At 32.3% G+C, this 18,495-nt stretch overlaps 2 protein-coding genes across 2 annotated transcripts in view; one reads left to right on the forward strand and one right to left on the reverse strand.

The window, feature by feature from the left end:
* The window catches only part of LOC135127857 (cyclic GMP-AMP synthase-like receptor), a 31,757-nt gene that overhangs the window by 2,276 nt on the left and 10,986 nt on the right, over positions 1 to 18,495 (reverse strand). The gene's annotated exons all lie outside the window — the stretch shown is intronic.
* The window catches only part of LOC135127856 (muscle M-line assembly protein unc-89), a 29,110-nt gene continuing 10,675 nt past the window's right edge, over positions 61 to 18,495 (forward strand). The window contains exons 1-3 of the mRNA XM_064054505.1: positions 61 to 1,157; positions 6,089 to 6,279; positions 13,169 to 13,385. Of these exons, the coding sequence (XP_063910575.1) occupies positions 208 to 1,157; positions 6,089 to 6,279; positions 13,169 to 13,385 (1,358 nt within the window). The 5' untranslated portion in view covers positions 61 to 207. The remainder of the gene's footprint in view (positions 1,158 to 6,088; positions 6,280 to 13,168; positions 13,386 to 18,495) is intronic.

Consider the following 18,495-nt stretch of genomic DNA (forward strand, 5'->3'; position numbering starts at 1 on the left):
GCATGCCCTTAAAAACCGAAAAAACAACTCGCGACTTGACAAAGAAGTGACAGCGACAAAGCGAAAGTCGCAATCGATAATGACCGACTGAAACGAAAGCATGTAAAGCACGTTTCAGTCAAAGTTTTCCGAGCCAAGGGTAAACAACCCGTTTCCGGTGCAGGTCCGTGAACCGCTCCAAGATGCGAATCGACTATTGTTAGCACAATGGCAAACATGCGAAAACTCTCAACGCTCCGGCAGTTCTCGCTGAACTGCGACAGTCCCACGATTGACCAGCGGCGAAAGTCCCTCAGGAAGCAATTTTCCGAAGACTTCTGCGACGCGAAGGAGAAAATCGGAGCGAAAACCCGCGACCGACCGCATCCTATCCGGATAGCATGGGCCGACGAGAGCATCGCATCCCCGAAGGAAGAAGGCGTCATAGCCAAGAAGTGCATCAAGGAGGTGAAAAAGCCGCCAAAATTGAGCAGACACAGCTCTTTGGAGAAAGAGTCGATCCTCTACTCCAAACAAGAACTGGCCGAGAGGCTCAGGCAGGCCCTCAAAGACCGCGAGCAGGAGAAACCTAACCTCAACATCTTCCTAGCTCACAACACCAGCACCGAAGAAGACATCTACGAAGCCCACGAACCGGAAATACTCCCGAAGGAGTCGCCGAAAATCATGCAGCCGCTGCTAACCCCCTTGGAGAACACGATGAAGAACGTCTTCCAGATAAGGAAGAGCAAGGAGATGGCCTACACTCCGACGAAATCCAACGCCGTTGTGGTGATACCCATTGTGGAGAAGGAGCCGCCGCAGATTCTTGAAGATGTAAGTACTCCTCCTTCTAGCGATCGCAGTTACGAAAAACAAGACCCCAAAGCAATAAAAAATGTGATAATTAGACCTGCCACGGCTGCTGCCAAACGCGAAAGATTTCAGAGGCGTAATAACACAGCTTTCAACTCCGTGATTAAAGAAGGGGCAATAAGGCCGCCGTTAGTGAGGTCGTTATCGGCGCCCACGAAGCCGGAGCAAGTCAAGCCGAAGTTTTTGGCTACGAAGAGGAAGATCAAGTCGGGGAAGGGCCGAGGGCCGAAGACGCCGACGAGCGAAGACGATGACAGTCTTAGTAATAAGGAGAATCCTAAAAGTAAAAAAGAGTTGAACAGGTAAGTGGGAGATGCTTTAGTTGTGTAAAATTAATGTCACTGAAGAACTAATTCGATACTAAAAATGAGAAAAACGCACGCACCAATTTGCTCCAAATAAAAATACATAGCATGTCATTCAAACTGCAATAAATATTATGCAGAGTATTCCAAGTCGACTTTGTTTTTTACACGTGCCACAAGTATGATATAAAAAATTCGGTAGTTAAAGAACCCATTGTTTTTTAAAAATAAGCAAATAAAAAAACAAAAGTGAAACGAATACTGGATTATTATTTTGAGTAGTCACAGGTCTTTAGTTTTCAGCCAAAAATACCCTACAAAGCGTAGAACAACACGATGATAACTTATTTATACCATATGGATGAAAAAATGTCGTCTAGTCAGCCGTGGAATTATTTTTTCCTAACTGACGGCAGCACTGTCGAATACCATTGAAGTCAGTTTAACATTTGTATTGTCAGTGTACTAAAAAATGCTTGAAACAGTATATAAAATTTTTATTATTTAAAGTTATTACCGAAATTGAGTCACGCAAGAAAACGGTGAATACGATGCACAGAAATTTTTTGTGAATTTTAATAACCTCATATAACCTCAAAATCAACCGATGCCGGCACAGATTCTGCCGACACATTTTTTTCTAAATAATTTCATGGCTGACCAGACGACTTTTTTCGATCATATGGTTTAATTTGTTTCGGATGAAGCCATGCATGAATTTTATGGAATAATTTTCTACCCATAAATTTCTAGTCATAATAACCGAAAAAACTAAAATTTGCTGAAGATAGAAGAGTTTTAAAAATTTTAAAAGAAAAAAATTCGTAGCGGGCTGTGAAGTTTTTTGTTAAACAACCTACAGTAAAGTGTGTATTGAAAACTGATACCACATGATCGAAGAAAAAAGTCCTCTAGTAGGCCATGAAATTTAATCTTAAAATAATATTGTTGACACTGCAGCAATTTGACACTTTATTTAACAGTTGTTGGACTGCAACTGTCAAACTGAATAAGGAGGGCGTTGATCATTATGTTAAAAATAAATTTCATGGCCTACTAGAGGACGTAGATGTGGCTTAATCATTAAAATTCAATTTTTCGGAAAAGAATACCTACAGAAAGTTTTAATCTGCCTTTACTACAATTTCTGCAGCCAGAAATCTCCCTCATTACATGTTGAAGTAACGAAATTGGATCTAGAAAATAATTTCGAATATATAACTTTGAAAGCAAAACATATTGAAAAAAAATCGTTTGGTAGGCCAAGAAATTTATTTTTAAAATAATTATTTTGGCAACGCGTTCGGTTTGACAGTTACGGTCAATTAACTATCAAATAACGGCGATACCAACTTCATTCTTTTAAAAATAAATTTCATGGCCTACTATTGTATCATTTTCATCAAGAATTTGATGAAAGATTAAACTTCAATTAGTCTTGTCTACATGATGCCAATGTGGTTGGCGAAACGCGTCAACAATTTTTTGTATTTTCGGGGTTGTCGGGAATAAACGCTATACTGTTATCGTGCACCGAGTTATCAAAGATTCCAAAATTTTCATGGTTACTTTATATCACCTGAAAAAAAAAAACAAAAGATTTGTTGTGACTTTTTATATACTTCTCGAATGTAAGCTTGGAAAGTATTGTAATATGGTCTATCGGCAGACTAGACGTTTCATGACCCCTAGAGTACGAAAAAATAGGTCTTCCATTTTCGTCTGTCTGTCTGTCGTTTGTCTGTTTGTCGTTTTTATTACACAGATACCCTACGAAATTCCTGGACTGATTATTATTATTGTTAAATTTTATGTGGGGTACGAATATCATGTAGACTGTAAAACGCCAATCAAAATTTGTTTAATCATCCCCACTAACACTTCGAGGACGTCACCTCAAAACTATGAACCAGTTATTGAAATCCGTCTGAGTTTTTTCCTTTGACATTCAGATTTTCGCAAAAAAATCAGAATTGAGTAACAAATTTTGATATTAATAGCGCTTGCAGTTGCTCGATTATCTTACGCAGCATTTTTTTAATTTACTATGACTGGTATTCCCCATAATTTTTTAACTTACAGACACTTATTACTACTTAATATAAACAATAAAATTTCTAAAAAATCAAATTTTACAATTTTTCGAAGCAGCGGAATTTGTTGGACTGTACTTCAAGAGCGAGGGCAGTTCTCTAAATAAGTTTGGAACAATGTTTTGTTTTTCTGTCAATTCTCATTTTTGTTGTCATTTTTTTTTTAATTCCAAAAAACCGTCTAAATTCCCCCACTTAGGAGACTTTTGACCAATTTTGACAGGATTTATTTTACTGGGAAATGAAAATTTCGAAAAGTTTCGAAAAATAGTGGTTAAAAGGCTCCACATCACTAGACTCACAATTGGTAATGGTCAAATATCCCGTAAATGACACCATCGTCCCTTATGAATTATGAATGACTTACGGATACAAAACACCCATTTCAAAGTCCAAATTCCACTTGGATAGTTTGGATAAAAATTGTTCGAATCGATTTATCCCTTAGATTTGTTTACTGTCGAATAGATTCAATTTGAAAGTTTTATTTTTGGAGTAGTTTGAAAGAATCTCGGGGGTTTTTGAAGTAATTTGAAAAAAATTCAGGGGTCTTTTGTGTTTTGTGTTTGAAGTACTGTTCGAAAGAAGCTCAGAGACCTCCTGTTGGATCTTGTTTTAGAAGCTATTGGAAAGAATCTCGGGGACCCTTTGTGTTTTGTTTTCAAAGTAGTTTGAAAGAATCTCGAGGACCCTTTGTGTTTTATTTTTGAAGGAGTTTGTAAGAATCTCGAGGATCCCCTGTCTTGTTTTTGAAGTAATTTTGAAAGAATGTCGGGGATTCCTTGTGTTTTGTTTTTGACATTATGTGAAAGAATCTCGAGCACCCCTCGTGTTTTATTTTTGAAGTAGTTTGAAAGAATCTCGAGGACCCTTTGCGTTTTATTTTTGAAGTAGTTTGTAAGAATCTCGGGGTTCTCTTGTCTTGTTTTTGAAGTAATTTGAAAGAATGCCGGGGACCGCTTGTGTTTTGTTTTTGAAGTAGTTTGAAAGAATCTCGAGGACCCTTTGTGTTTTATTTTTGAAGGAGTTTGTAAGAATCTCGGGGTTCCCTTGTCTTGTTTTTGAAGTAATTTGAAAGAATGCCGGAGACCCCTTGTGTTTTGTTTTTGACATTATTTGAAAGAATCTCGAGCACCCCTCGTGTTTTATTTTTTAAAGTAGTTTGAAAGAATCTCGAGGACCTTTGTGTTTTATTTTTGAAGTAGTTTGAAAGAATCTCGAGGATCCCTTGTCTTGTTTTTGAAGTAATTTTGAAAGAATGTCGGGGACCCTTTGTGTTTTATTTTTGAAGGAGTTTGTACGAATCTTGGGGTTCCCTTGTCTTGTTTTTGAAGTAATTTGAAAGAATGCCGGGGACCCCTTGTGTTTTGTTTTTGAAGTAGTTTGAAAGAATCTCGGGGATTCCTTGTGTTGTTTTTGAAGTAATCTGAAAAAAAATCAAGGGTCTTTTGTGTGTTGTGTTTGAAGTACTGTTCGAAAAAGTTCGGAAACCTCCTGTGGGTCTTGTTTTTGAAGTAATCTGAAAAAAATCAAGGGTCTTTTGTGTGTTGTGTTTGAAGTACTGTTCGACAAAGTTCGGAAACCTCCTGTGGGTCTTGTTTTTGAAGCTATTGGAAAGAATCTCGGGGACCCTTTGTGTTTGATTTTTGAAGGAGTTTGTAAGAATCTCGTGGATCTCTTGTCTTGTTTTTGAAGTAATTTGAAAGAATGTCGGGGATCCCTTGTGTTTTGTTTTTGACATTATTTGAAAGAATCTCGAGCACCCCTCGTGTTTTATCTTTGCAGTAGTTTGAAAAAATCTCGAGGACCCTTTGTGTTTTATTTTTGAAGTAGTTTAAAAGAATCTTGAGGATCTTTTGTCTTGTTTTTAAAGTAGTTTGAAAGAATCTCGGAGACCCCTTACGTTTTGTTTTGGAATAGGTTGAAATAAGTATTTTTTGTCTTTATTCAAGTCAGTTTTTTTCACGGTATCTATATAATATAAATATATATGAAAACACACTTTTTAAAATGCTTTTGGTCAAAGCTTAAGTGACACGCAGTCCAAAAAACTCTAATTTATCATGCTCGGATATGCGAAAGTGCTGAATTTAAAAATGAAGAATCATTGTTAATTTTTTATTATGACAGAAGAAACTCTCAAATACAAAAATCGTTAGTCTAACATCTTGTAGAGGGCAAAATGCATGATTTTATCTATTTCTGCTGCGTCATGCGCCACGCGCAGATTTCGCCACTTTAAGTCTTAAGAGTATAAAAACAGAAAGGCTCGGTTTTCACTACCATTTCTAGATATTTTTCCTCTTCTTTTAGATAATGTTTAAACTGATTACTTACTTGTCTTTGGAATAACTACTTGTCAAAAACTGTATAAGGAATTGTTCTAGTCCTCCAAAGGTAGACAAGTTTTTTATTAAAATTTTATTGAAACAATAAAGCTGTTTTCGAAGTCTTTTTTGTTCACCAAATAAGTTGCGACTAAATACTATAGGACTACAATTTAGACCACATTATATTTAAGCCGCATTGTAACACCCTGCTTTACTCGCATATTTCGCAGTTAGAATTGTTTTAATTCTTGGTTCACTTGCACGCTTTCTCCGAGCCCAATCAATTGCATTCTTAGCCCAATGTTTTCATTTTCAACGACCGATTCACCTGGATTAGAGCCAAATTCATTCCATTAAAAAGTTTCTTTGATAAAATGAATGAGGACAACTGCTTGAGTTTTTCACGCAACGAAATCGAAAAAATCAAAAAAGTAAAATCGCACTTTTATGGACTTTCAAAACGCCAAGTCGAATTTTGATCTTCTCTTAACGTTAATGTCGGCAGATTCGTCGCCGTCAACGGCACTGACATCGTCACCATGGTGTCCCTCATCAGCCCCGCCGCCAGCGACACCGACGAAGTGGAAGTGGAAGTCAAGCCCAAAGCCAAAACCTCCCCCAGCAAGCCCAGCCCGGCCAAAAAGGAGGAGAAGGACGGCGCGAAGAACGTGTCCTTGCGAAAAACGGTGAAATCAGGTGAGGAAAATCGCGTGCCGCGGTCCATCACACGAAGCGACATTCGAACCATAAAACTTGGAATCGTCCCTGTTGAAGAAACACTTATTTGATCGATTAAAACCCGTAATGAAAAAGTTAAAAGCACAACGAGCTTCCGTGTGCTTGGCGAGTGGAAAAAAGCCATTGTGCTAACGCGAATTTCTCATTAAAATTTTGAAAGCTTCCACTCAAAAAGCGTCAATCACCACGAGAAAAACTTTCCCGGTTAAATGGAAAAACTTGTGGGTTCTTTGTGCCGGCGAGGAATCGCCAAGTTTCAGCTACGCCTGTTAATTAACAAGTTTAATTGCGGAGAAGGAGTGGAGCGGAAGTCACGCCATCGCACGACCTTCGCGGAAACGATAACCCCAAGATTCGAGGGGAAATGGAGATGGTGGGACCAAATTGGATGTTTGGTCTGCATCCATAGGAAACGCCACCCTTCGCACTAATCATTCGAATATGTTTAATCGAACTGAACACCCAAATATCGATCCGGGGCACTGCGCTAATTATGGGAAGAAAAGAACCCTGAAACCACACACCGTTGTATGACCTAGCTACTCGGAAAGCTAACAAATCCATACATTCTTAAGAGAAACTTCTAGGAATGCAACCAAATGCTCCTCAATCCAGTTTTATCAACTTCTGGTTTTGGGTTTGACATGTCGGTGATTAAATGATAAGTGTCAAAAAATGACAAATCACAAGATGGGTATAGTCGAGAATGTTGGAAAATTCTTCCCGGAATTAATTTTCTTTTTTCATCTTCTGTCCATTTCGAAAATACGATTTTATTTTAGACATTCTAAAAATTTTCCCAATTAGTTTTCGAAACAGCAACACTTCCTTACAGCATTAATAAACTGAAAACTGTATTTTATTATTTCAGTAATGCGAATGATAAAATTTCATTTTGCTCCTTCCAAAGAAATGATGACGTAATCTCCAAAAACGAGCTCAGTGGCTGCCGTAAAATATAAATTACATAAAACTTTACAATTTCCCTCTAATTCCACACAACAGACTTCCCTGAAATTTTCGCGTCAACGTTGAACTAATCGTCATAGAACATTACGTCATATTTTTTGCCCACAGCTTTTTTGACTTGAATTTTTCAGTTCTTCAATGTGTCATTTTTTTATTCCTTCATTTTTTCGATTTCAAATTTTTCGAGTTTTCAACTTTTGAAATTGTCAATTTATAGATTTTGCAATTTTTCGATTGAGTTTCTCGAGTTTTCGATTTTTAATTTTTCCATTTGCAATTTTTCATTTTTTTGTTTTTTTTTGAAAAACAAAATCTACGAGAACTTTTAGAGTTTTCACTTTTAAATATTTCAGTTTTTCGATTTGAAATTTCACCAGTTTTGAATTTTGAAGTTTTTAATTTATTGTTTATTCAATTTTTTTCGAGAAAAACGTGGCTAACATTAGAAGTACATTCAAAGTTATTAAAAAATTGTTGAAAGAAAACTACGTACATAAAGAAAAAATAACAAAGATTAAGCTCCACCCACCTGCCCCAATGTCAATTGTGACGAGTTTTTCATTCCTAATCAGTAGAAAAATGAAGATTTTGCAATAAGGCTCCACCCTTCTGCTCACGATGAATAAAAATATTCATCACAATTGAGAACGGGTGGGTGGGCGGGGCTAATATTTTGTCCATTTTTTTCTTAATATACGAAGTCTTTTTTCCCAACAAGAAACTGAAAACATGTTTATCTATCCTGTTGTTGAAAGAAAACTCTACATATTAAAAAAAAAAACAAAGATTAAGCGGTACAAACGGGCATTACAAATCGAATAACTACAAAATCGAAAAAACGAAATTTTGTAGAACCGAAATACTGGAAATTACAAAAAAATCGGAAAATCGAATAATTGAGAAGTTCAAAAATTGCAAAATTGAAACATTTGAGAATTGGAAAATCGAGGAATTGAAAAATGAAAAATTTGAAGAATGAAATGAACGAAAACTTGTAGCATCGGAAGAAACAGTGAAAAATAAAGAAAATGAAAATCGAAAAATTGTGAATAAAATCAAGAAAATGAAAATTAAAAAATCGGGAAAACGAAAAATAAAGATAAAGAACTTGACAACCAAGGAAACAAAAAATGGGAAAATCGAAAAATTAAAAATTGAGAAACTGAAGACGCGAAAAATGACAAATTATAATATCGAGAAATTGCAAATTTGAAAAATTTCAAAACGAAAAATTCAATTCAATTCAAAATTTTGCTGAACGATTTACCATGACTACGACAACCTTAAAATATTACTTAACTTTAATTGTTTATAATAATTGTATTGTATACACATCGAAAGAATGCGACGATTAAGCACGTAGGAAACTACCCGATTTGAATGATGACCTCTCCTCAAAACAGAAGAATCGACTATAATTATTAATTAAGCTACATTGGAGCAAAATGTTCTCAATATTATTTTGAATATATTCAGTGACATGGAAATCAGAACACTTAGTAATAGCAAGCTTATCGTGTTGATGGTCCCGTACCAAAATTTTCGAAAACTTCAGTTTGAAATGAAAATCTTCAAACAAACATCTTCAAAATTGTCAATTTTCATTTTATTAGTTCTGGAAAAATTATTGGAATTTTTGATGAAATGATGTCTGAGTAATTTCCAAATCATGCTGGAAAAACGCTGAAAAAATTTATGCGGTGGAAAATTTGAGATTTTTGAAAACTTGCTTAAAAATACTCAAAAAAATTTTGGGATATAAATCTGGACAGCTTATTTGAAAAACAAAAAGTGCTCATGCCCACAGACCAAAATTTTCGAAAAATTTGGTTTTATAATGAATTTTTTTGCCTCGAAAATTGACATTTTTTCATTTGATCGATTCTGGTAAAATTGTTGGAATTTTCGAAGAAATGGAACCGAAAACAGCTTCTACAAACCTAAGGTCATTAAAAAAATCCTTGGCTAATTTTCGGAGTGCTCGAAGGACATTTGTCAAAATCAGTCTTATCTTAGTAAACAACTGTTAGCCCGCCCACCCACACTTTGTTTTTGTAGAGAGTATGTCATTTGCCAAAATCAGTCTTATTTTGGCAAGTAGTACTCTACTTATCTTACACTAATACATATGTATACAAAAAATTATTAAAATATTCTTACTATTACTGGGTGTTCTGATTTCCATGTCACTTAGTATATGAGCGATTTTGGAAAAACGGTGGGACTTTTCTAACAAAATGAAGCCAAAAATAACTTTTAGAGGTCGACATCTGTAAAAAAAATCTCTCTAGGTAATTTTCGGAGGTGGCTGAAAAAAAGTCAAAATTTCGTATTAAAAAAGTGAGTTGCGCTTGGCTAATTTTCGGAGTGCTCGAAGGATATGAAGGATATTTTTTGGATAGCCCACGCGCCCTTTTTTTTCTTAATTTTATTATTATTATTAAATATAGGTGTGTGCAACATTACTGTATTTTCAAATTTTCGAGAAAAAGGGGGTGAATCGTTGAAAAGTTCTTTATTTGATCAATAAAAAAAAAAAATTGTAATTCAACATTTCTAAGGCACGAACACAGAGTTTACCACACGTTAATGTTGTTATGGTAGTATCAAATGTGATGAAACAATTTAGATTTTTTGCGAAAAAATCTGAATGCCTAGGGTAGAAACTCAAGTCAAATTCATAAACCACAAATACACGAGTATGTTATTTTAAAAAATGCAAATGACGTTTACTAAATGAAGGGGCGGATGGGACCTTAAGAACTCTCAGAGCGGAAAAAATTTAGACAGGCACCTGAAAGACCGCAATTTTAATTCATTTAAACCCATAGAAAATTTGGATTCCGCCCCTACCTGTGACGTGTAGTCTTTAAAACAATTTGAAATATTCTCAGGGATCTGTGTATTTTTTTTACCAATTTAAAACAATCTCGGGGATCCCTTGTCTTATTTTTGAAGTAATTTGAAACAATCTGGGAGACCCCTTGTGTTTTGTTTTCGGAGTGGTTTGAAAGAATCTCGGGGATTGCTTGTCTTGTTTTTGAAGTAATTTGAAAAAAATTCAGGGGTCTTTTGTGTTTTGTTTTTGAAGTAGGTACTGTTCGAAAGAAGCTCGAAACACCCTGTAGGTCTTTTTTTGATAATTTAAAAGAATCTCAAGGACCCCTTATGTTTGTTTTTGAAGTAGTTTAAAAGAATGTGGGAGAACTCCTGTGGTTCTTGTTTTTGAAGTAGTTTGAAAGAATCTCGGGAAACCTCTGTGGGTTTTGTTTTTGAAGTAATTTAAAAGATTCTCGGGGATCTCCCGTCTTGTTTTTTAAACAACTAATTAGAATCTCTGAGACCACCTGTGTCGTGTTTTTGAAGTAATATGAAATAATCTTGGGGGCCTCTTCTGTTTTGTTTTTTGAAGTAATTTAAAAGAATCTCGGGAACCCCTTGTGTTTTGTTTTTGGAAGTAAATTAAAAGAATCTCGGGAACCTCTTCTGTTTTTTTTTTTTGGACTAGTTTAAAACAATTCGGGGATCCCTTGTCTTGTTTTTGAAGCAATTAATTAGAATCACGGGGAACCCTTGTGTCTTGTTTTTGAAGTAGTTTGAAAGAATCTCGGGAAACCTCTGTGGGTCTTATTTTAGAAGTAATTTGAAAGAATTTCGGGGACCTCTTCTATTTTTTTCTGGACTAGTTTAAAACAATTCGGGGATCCCTTGTCTTGTTTTTGAAGCAATTAATTAGAATCACGGGGAACCCTTGTGTCTTGTTTTTGAAGTAGTTTGAAAGAATCTCGGGAAACCTCTGTGGGTTTTGTTTTTGAAGTAATTTAAAAGAATCTCGGGGATCTCCTGTCTTGTTTTTTAAACAACTAATTAGAATCTCTGAGACTACCTGTGTCGTGTTTTTGAAGTAATATGAAATAATCTTGGGGGCCTCTTCTGTTTTGTTTTTTGAAGTAATTTAAAAGAATCTCGAGAACCCCTTGTGTTTTGTTTTTTGAAGTAGTTTGAAAGAATCTCGGGGATGCCTTGTCTTGTTTTAAAGTAATTTGAAAGAGTCTAGGGCACCCCCTTTGGTGTTTTGTTTTTGAAGTAGTTTGAAAGTTTCTTGTGCATCCCTTGTGTTTTATTTTTGAAGTTGTTTGTAATAATCTCAGGGATTATTTGTCTTACTTTTGAAATAATTAATTAGAATCTCTAAGACCACTTGTGTCTTGTTTTTGAAGTAGTTTGAAAGAATCCCGGGGACCTCTTGTGGGTCTTGTTTTTGAAGTAATTTGAAAGAATCTCGGGGACCTTTTCTGTTTTGTTTTTGAAGTAGTTTGAAACATTCTCGGGGATCCCTTGTCTTGTTTTTGAAGCAATTACTTAGAATCTCGGATACCGCTTGTGGTTTGTTTTTGAAATAGTTTAAAAGAATCTTGGAGCTCGGACCTGCTGAACCAGAGCGGGAAAAATGTTAGACCGTCCCCTGAAGGAAATCAATTTTACTAAATTCCCGATTTCCAGATAGTCCTATCCACGCCTGTTCCTAACATACATATAAAATTTGACGACAATCGGTATGGTAGTTTTGGAGATTATCTGTCTAATAAAAATCGACACACAGAGACAACAGACAGGCGGAAATAAGACACCTATTTTTTCGTACTCTGGCGATCATGAAACGTCGACAAGACCCGAAAGTATCTATTCGTCGGATGGACCCTATCAGAATACCTTAGGTTACCCTCAGGAAGTCACAATTGTTAATAATTAGAAAAAAAAAAAACGCTTCAGAGTGTTATGTTCATCGTAAAAAAAAACTCTATTTTCTCGTCTTGGCAACACAATCACGATAACAAATTTAGTTTCTTAAATAAATTATTTTTTTCATAAAATTTTCAGATGACGTCATCAAGTTTTTGAAGGAAATAAATAGTTGAATGGAGATTAGCAATTTACCATGTTTACGATAACCCTAAATGTTTATACGATTTCAACGAAGTCGGATTTTTATTATCTAAGATAAACTTTCGAAGATTGCGTATCTAATAAAATTGCCGACAGCCAGCAGACAGTCTGACGGAAACGAGGGAGCTATTTTTTCATGAAATGGCTCATTTAAGTGGATTCTATTACAAGATTTCCCTACATACCCATCATAAAATTGATGATGTCATCTCGAAAAATATGAAGTGACTCTGAAACAAGAATTGCAGACGTCGCAGAAGACTGAAACGTCTGAAAACAAACGTTTAATATGCAGAGAACTAGGGTTGAATTCGATCTTCACCACTTTTACCAAAGTTTTAAAATTATAATATTCAAACGTTTTAAAATGTTTTTTTTTTTTAAGAATGACGATAAATCATGTACATTATAGTCGGTATGAGCAACGAGCAATTTTTTGGTGTCAGTGCCACGGTGTGACAACCATTTATAGCCAATCTGTTCAACAGCAAATCGTTTATTTCAACTTGCGAGACCTCAATTTATGAACAGATCTATTCATTGCGAATCTTCATTATAAACCATTCCTGCGCTTCCCGCACATGATTTTAAATCCAATATCTAGAGCACCCAGAATGAAAATTATTGCAAAAACAATACAAGATTAGTCGTTAGCGTGCATCCCCTGTCAAACTGCGCGTCCTAATAAAATCAACAAAATATGTTTAATCGAATACAAACCATAAACTATTGATAATAAGAGCACGACATGACAATATCGTCCCCATAAACCTCCCCCAACATATTCTTGTCATGTCACAAATATATAACGTAGCAGAAAAAAAAGCGATCGTTTTCCAATAACTTTCAACGATTATTTCCCTTTTTGCAAGGGTTATATCTTTAATCACGGCACATTATTGCAACTTTTATGCGTATTTTCTGCTTCTAGTTTCGTTCCAATCATCAAGCATACATGCCATCAGAAGTTTTTCAGCGAGCTTTCCGGCCAGACGCGCTTCGATGGCCACGTCCTTGATTCTCGCACACGGAATGAAAAATCAAAAAAATCAAGAGAAGAGGGCCACGAACTCGACGACGCCGGATGACGACGAAAGGGGGCCGAAACGGAGGCTGGTGAGGAGTGCGACGGACAAGACACAAAGAAGGTAACTGTGTTATTAAATTATCAAGGTTGTAGAAGACAGTACAAATATACAGGGTGTTCCGCTAGAGGTAATGGACTAAACGATGTTGATAAGGCATAGTTTGAACGAAAATCTGATCACTCTGATATAATATTGATAATTGGAAGAATTATCAATAGCAGTATAATAAAAGCTAACAAAGTGCAAATACAAGATAACTAATATGATTCTATAAAAAAATATGACGCCATATTGTGACCACAGCAACTATATAAGTAACTTAATTAACGGAAAATAAGGCTTCTAATTCAGTTATTTTGAGAAATCTCAAATTTCACATTTTCTTGGCGTTTCATAACATAAAAAAATGCGAGTTCACGTTTCCGTCTGTTTGTCGGTTGCCCCTCGTCTGCCTATCAGATTTAATATATCATAACATACTTAAAATGTTAATTAAGTTTTGTCTACGTAGTATTCTATCCGACTTTTAAATGTCTCCATCAATTTGGTCAATTTCTCGTTTTTTCAATTTTTTCATTGTCTCAAATTTTCAATTATCAGATTTTACAATTTTACAATTCTGCAATTTTTCAATTTCTCGATTTTCCAGTTTTTCTTTTTTTAATTATAATTTTCCCAGTTTTCAGTTTTTCGATTTTTCAATTTTTTTATTTTTCGGTTTCTCAGTTTTTAATTTTTAGATTTTTCAATTTTATAATTTCGTAGTTTTTCAACTTCTTAATACGATCTTCCAATTTTTCGAATTTTCAGTTTTGCGATTTTGCAATTTTTCCTTTTACAGGTCGATTTTTCAATCTTACAATTTTGTAATTTTCCAAATTCTCAATCCGATTTCTCAATTTTTTAATTTTTCGATCTTTAATTGCCCAATTTTTTCAATTTCTAGATTTTTCAATTTCTCGTTTAATTTTTCATAACCCGATTTTTAATTCTTCAATTTTTATAGTGCTTCAATTTTGCAATCTCTCGATTCTCCAATTTTTCTTTTTTCAATTTTACGATTTTGCAATTTTTCCACTTTTCAACTTTTAGATTTTTCAATTCTACAATTTTGTAATCATACAATTTTTCAATCCAATTTTTAAGTTTTGAAATTTTTGTTTTTTTGATTTAGTAATGTTTCAATATCACAATCCAATCTTCCAATTTTTCAATTTGTCAAATTTTCGTTTTTCGATTTTTAATTTTTTGATTTTTCAGTTTTTCAAATTTCGATGTTTTCAATTTCTACATTTTTCATTTTTAGATTCTTAATTTTTCAATTTTTCGCTTTTGCAAGTTTTTTCATCTTCGGTTTTCCAATTTTTGATTTTTTATTTTCCCGATTTTCAATTTCCAGGTATTTTTGATATTATAATTTTCTAACTTTTCAATTTTCAATCCAATTTTTCATCAGTTTTACAATTCTGTAATTTTTAGATTTCTCGATCATCCAATTTTTCAATTTCTCGTTTAGTTCTTCATGGCCAAACTTTTAATTTTTCAATTTCTCGATTCTCGAGTTATTCTTTTATTTTCAATTTTACGAACTTAAGTGTTTCCACTTTTCAGCTTTCCATTTTTTCAGCTTTTATTTTCGAGAAACTAAATTTTCAATTTTTAGATTTTTAATGTTACTATTTTGTAGTTTTTCAATTTCTAAATCTGTTCTTCCCATTTTTCGAATTTAAAATTTTTATGGATTTTTAATTTTTTAATTTTTCCATTTTACAATTTTTTCAATTTTTCAACGTTTCGATTTCTTCATTTTTCGATTTCTCAATTTTTTAGTACTTGATTTTTTTCAATTTCTCGATTTTTCAATTTTCAGATTTTGTAATTTTACAATTTATTGTTCTGTAATTTTTCGATTTTTCATCCTCTGATTTGTCAATTTCCCGATTTTCCAGTTTTTCTTCTTTCAAATTTATGATTTTGCAATTTTCCCATTTTTCAGATTTTCGACTTATCAATTTTTTGATTTTTTATTTTCTTGATTTTCAACTTTTAGATTTTACAATTTTAAAATTTTGTAATTATATAAATCTTTCAATTTCTCAATTTTTTGAATTTTCAATTTTTCGATTTTAAATTTTTTGATTTTTCAATTTTTCGTTTAGTTTTTCATGTCCAAATTTTTAATCTATCAAGTTTTCAATTTTTGGATTTTTCAATTTTTCTTTCTTCAAATACGTCCACAAATTTTTCCAGTGTTCAGCTATTCGATTTTTTAGTTTCTCCATTTTAAATTTTTAAATTTATCAATTTCTCAATCCGATCTTTCAATTTTTCAATTTTTGTAATTTATTTTCGATTTAGTAATTTTTCGATTGCTCCGTCTAATTTTTCAGTTTCTGAATTTTTAGAATATCCAACTATTCGATTTTTAATTTTTTGATTTTTCAGTTTGTCACATGTTGACTTTTTCAAATTTATCGATTTTCCAAATTTTGATTTTGTAATTTCACAATTCTGTAATTTTACAATTTCTCAATCTGATCTTTCAGTTTTTAAATTTTTCGAATTTTAATTGCTCAGTTTTTCGTTGCAAAATTTTTCAATATTTAATGTTTTTAATTTCTCGATTTTTGAATTTCTCGTTTAGTTTTTCATATCCCGATTTTTAATTTTTCAAATTTTAGTATTTCAATTTTTCAATCTCTCGATTCTACTTTTTTTTAATTTTCCGATTTTGCAATTTTTCCATTTTCCAACTCTTAGATTTTTCAATTCTACAACCTTGTAATTGTACAATTTTTTAACCCCATCTTTCAAGTTTTAACAAAATTTTAATTTTTCGATTTTGAAGAATTTCTCAATCCAATCTCCCACTTTTTCAATTTTTCGAATTTTCGTTTTGCGACTTTTAATTTTTTGATTTCTCAATTTTTCAAATTTTTATTTTTATAATGTCTCCATTTTTCGAATTTTAGATTTTGTCATTTTTACAACTCTGTAATTTTTCTAATTCCCATCATCCAATTTTTAATTTTTAGAATTTTCAATTTTTCATTTTGCATTTTTTTCAATATTCAACTTTTCGATTTTCCAATTTTTTAATTTTTTATTTTCTGGACTTTCAATTTTCAGATTTTTTGATTCTATAATTTTGTAACTTTTCAATTTCTCAATCCAATTTTTCAGCTTATTCAATTTTTCGAACTTTCAATTTTTCAATTTTTAATATTTCAGTTTCTACATTTAACCAAATTTTGTAATTTTAAAATTCTGTAATTTTTAGATTTCTCAATCATCCGATTTTTCAATTTCTGGTTTAGTCTTCCATGCCCCTATTTTTAATTTTTCAATTTTTCGATTTTCCCGTTTTTCTTTTTTCAAACCGACGAATTTGAAGTGCTTCTATTTTTCAACTTTCCACTTTTTCAGTTTTAGTTTCTCGATTTTCAATTTTTAGATTTTAAAATTTTGTAATTTATTCAATTTCATTTTTTGTTTAATTTTTCATGTCCTGATTTTGGTTTTTTCAATTTTTCCATTGCTCAGTTTTTCTTTTTGCAATATACGGTTTAGTTTTCCACTTTTCAGTTTTTCAATTTTTAGATTTTTCAATTTCTCAACTCAATCTTTCAATTTTTTAATTTTTCTAATTTTTTTATTTTTCGATGAAGAAATTTTTCAATTTCTCAATCCGATCTTTCAGTTTTTGAATTTTTCGAATTTCCAGTTTTCGATTTTGAATTTTTTTGTTTTTCAGTTTTTTAAATGTTTTTTTACATTTTATCGATTTTTCAAATTTTTATTTTGTAATTTTATAATTCTGTAATTTTTGATTTCTCCAGATACGATTTTTCAATTTCTCGTTTCATTTTTCATATCCCAATTTTTAATTTTTCAATTATTCAAATTTCCAGTTTTTCTTTTTCTTTGAATTTCTAAATTCTCTGTTAACAGTTTTTTGATTTTTTGAATTTTCAGTTTTTCGGTTTTTAATTTTTTAAGTTTCCAATTTTTTGTTTAATTTTTAATGTCCCGATTTTTAATTTTTCGGTTTTTCAGGTTTTTTTTTGCAATATGTGCGGTTTTGCAATTTTTCCACTTTTCAGCTTTTCGATTTCTTGATTTTTGGTTTCTCCATTTTCGATTTTTAGATTTTCCAATTTTTCAATTTTTTAATTTTTCGATTTATAGTAACTTTTCAATTTCTCAATCCGATCTTTCAGTTTTTCGTTTTCAAATGTTTTTTTTACAATTCATCGATTTTTCAAATTTTAATTTTTTAATTTTTTGATTTCTCAGGATACGATTTTTCAATTTCTCGTTTAATTTTTCATATCCCAACTTTTAATTTTTTAGTTATTCGATTTTACAGTTTTTCTTTTTTCATTTAATTTCTAAATTCTCTATTGTCAGTTTTTGGATTTTTTCAAATTTACAATTTTGTACTTTTTCAATTTCTCAATCCCATTAATTTTTTTGAATTTTCAGTTTTTCGGTTTTTAATTTTTTGATTTCCAATTTTTTGTTTAATTTTTAATGACCCGATTTTTAATTTTTCGATTTTTTTTGCCATATGTACGGTTTTGCAATTTTTCCACTTTTCAGCTTTTCGATTTCTTGATTTTTGGTTTCTCCATTTTCGATTTTTAGATTTTCCAATTTTTCAATTTTTTAATTTTTCGATTTATAGTAATTTTTCAATTTCTCAATCCGATCTTTCAGTTTTTCGTTTTCAAATGTTTTTTTTACAATTCATCGATTTTTCAAATTTTAATTTTTTAATTTTTCGATTTCTCAGGATACGATTTTTCAATTTCTCGTTTAATTTTTCATATCCCAACTTTTAATTTTTTAGTTATTCGATTTTCCAGTTTTTCTTTTTTCATTTAATTTCTAAATTCTCTATTGTCAGTTTTTGGATTTTTTCAAATTTACAAATTTGTACTTTTTCAATTTATCAACCCCATTAATTTTTTGAATTTTCAGTTTTTCAGTTTTTAATTTTTTGATTTCCAATTTTTTGTTTAATTTTTAATGACCCGATTTTTTATTTTTCGATTTTTTTTTTGCCATATGTACGGTTTTGCAATTTTTCCACTTTTCAGCTTTTCGATTTCTTGATTTTTTGGTTTCTCCATTTTCGATTTTTAGATTTTCCAATTTTTCATTTTTT

Source organism: Zophobas morio, unplaced genomic scaffold (genome assembly GCF_036711695.1).
Source record: "Zophobas morio isolate AGI-343-1 ecotype UQ-CSIRO unplaced genomic scaffold, CSIRO_AGI_Zmor_V1 ptg000012l, whole genome shotgun sequence".
Classification (NCBI taxonomy): Eukaryota; Metazoa; Arthropoda; class Insecta; order Coleoptera; family Tenebrionidae; genus Zophobas; species Zophobas morio.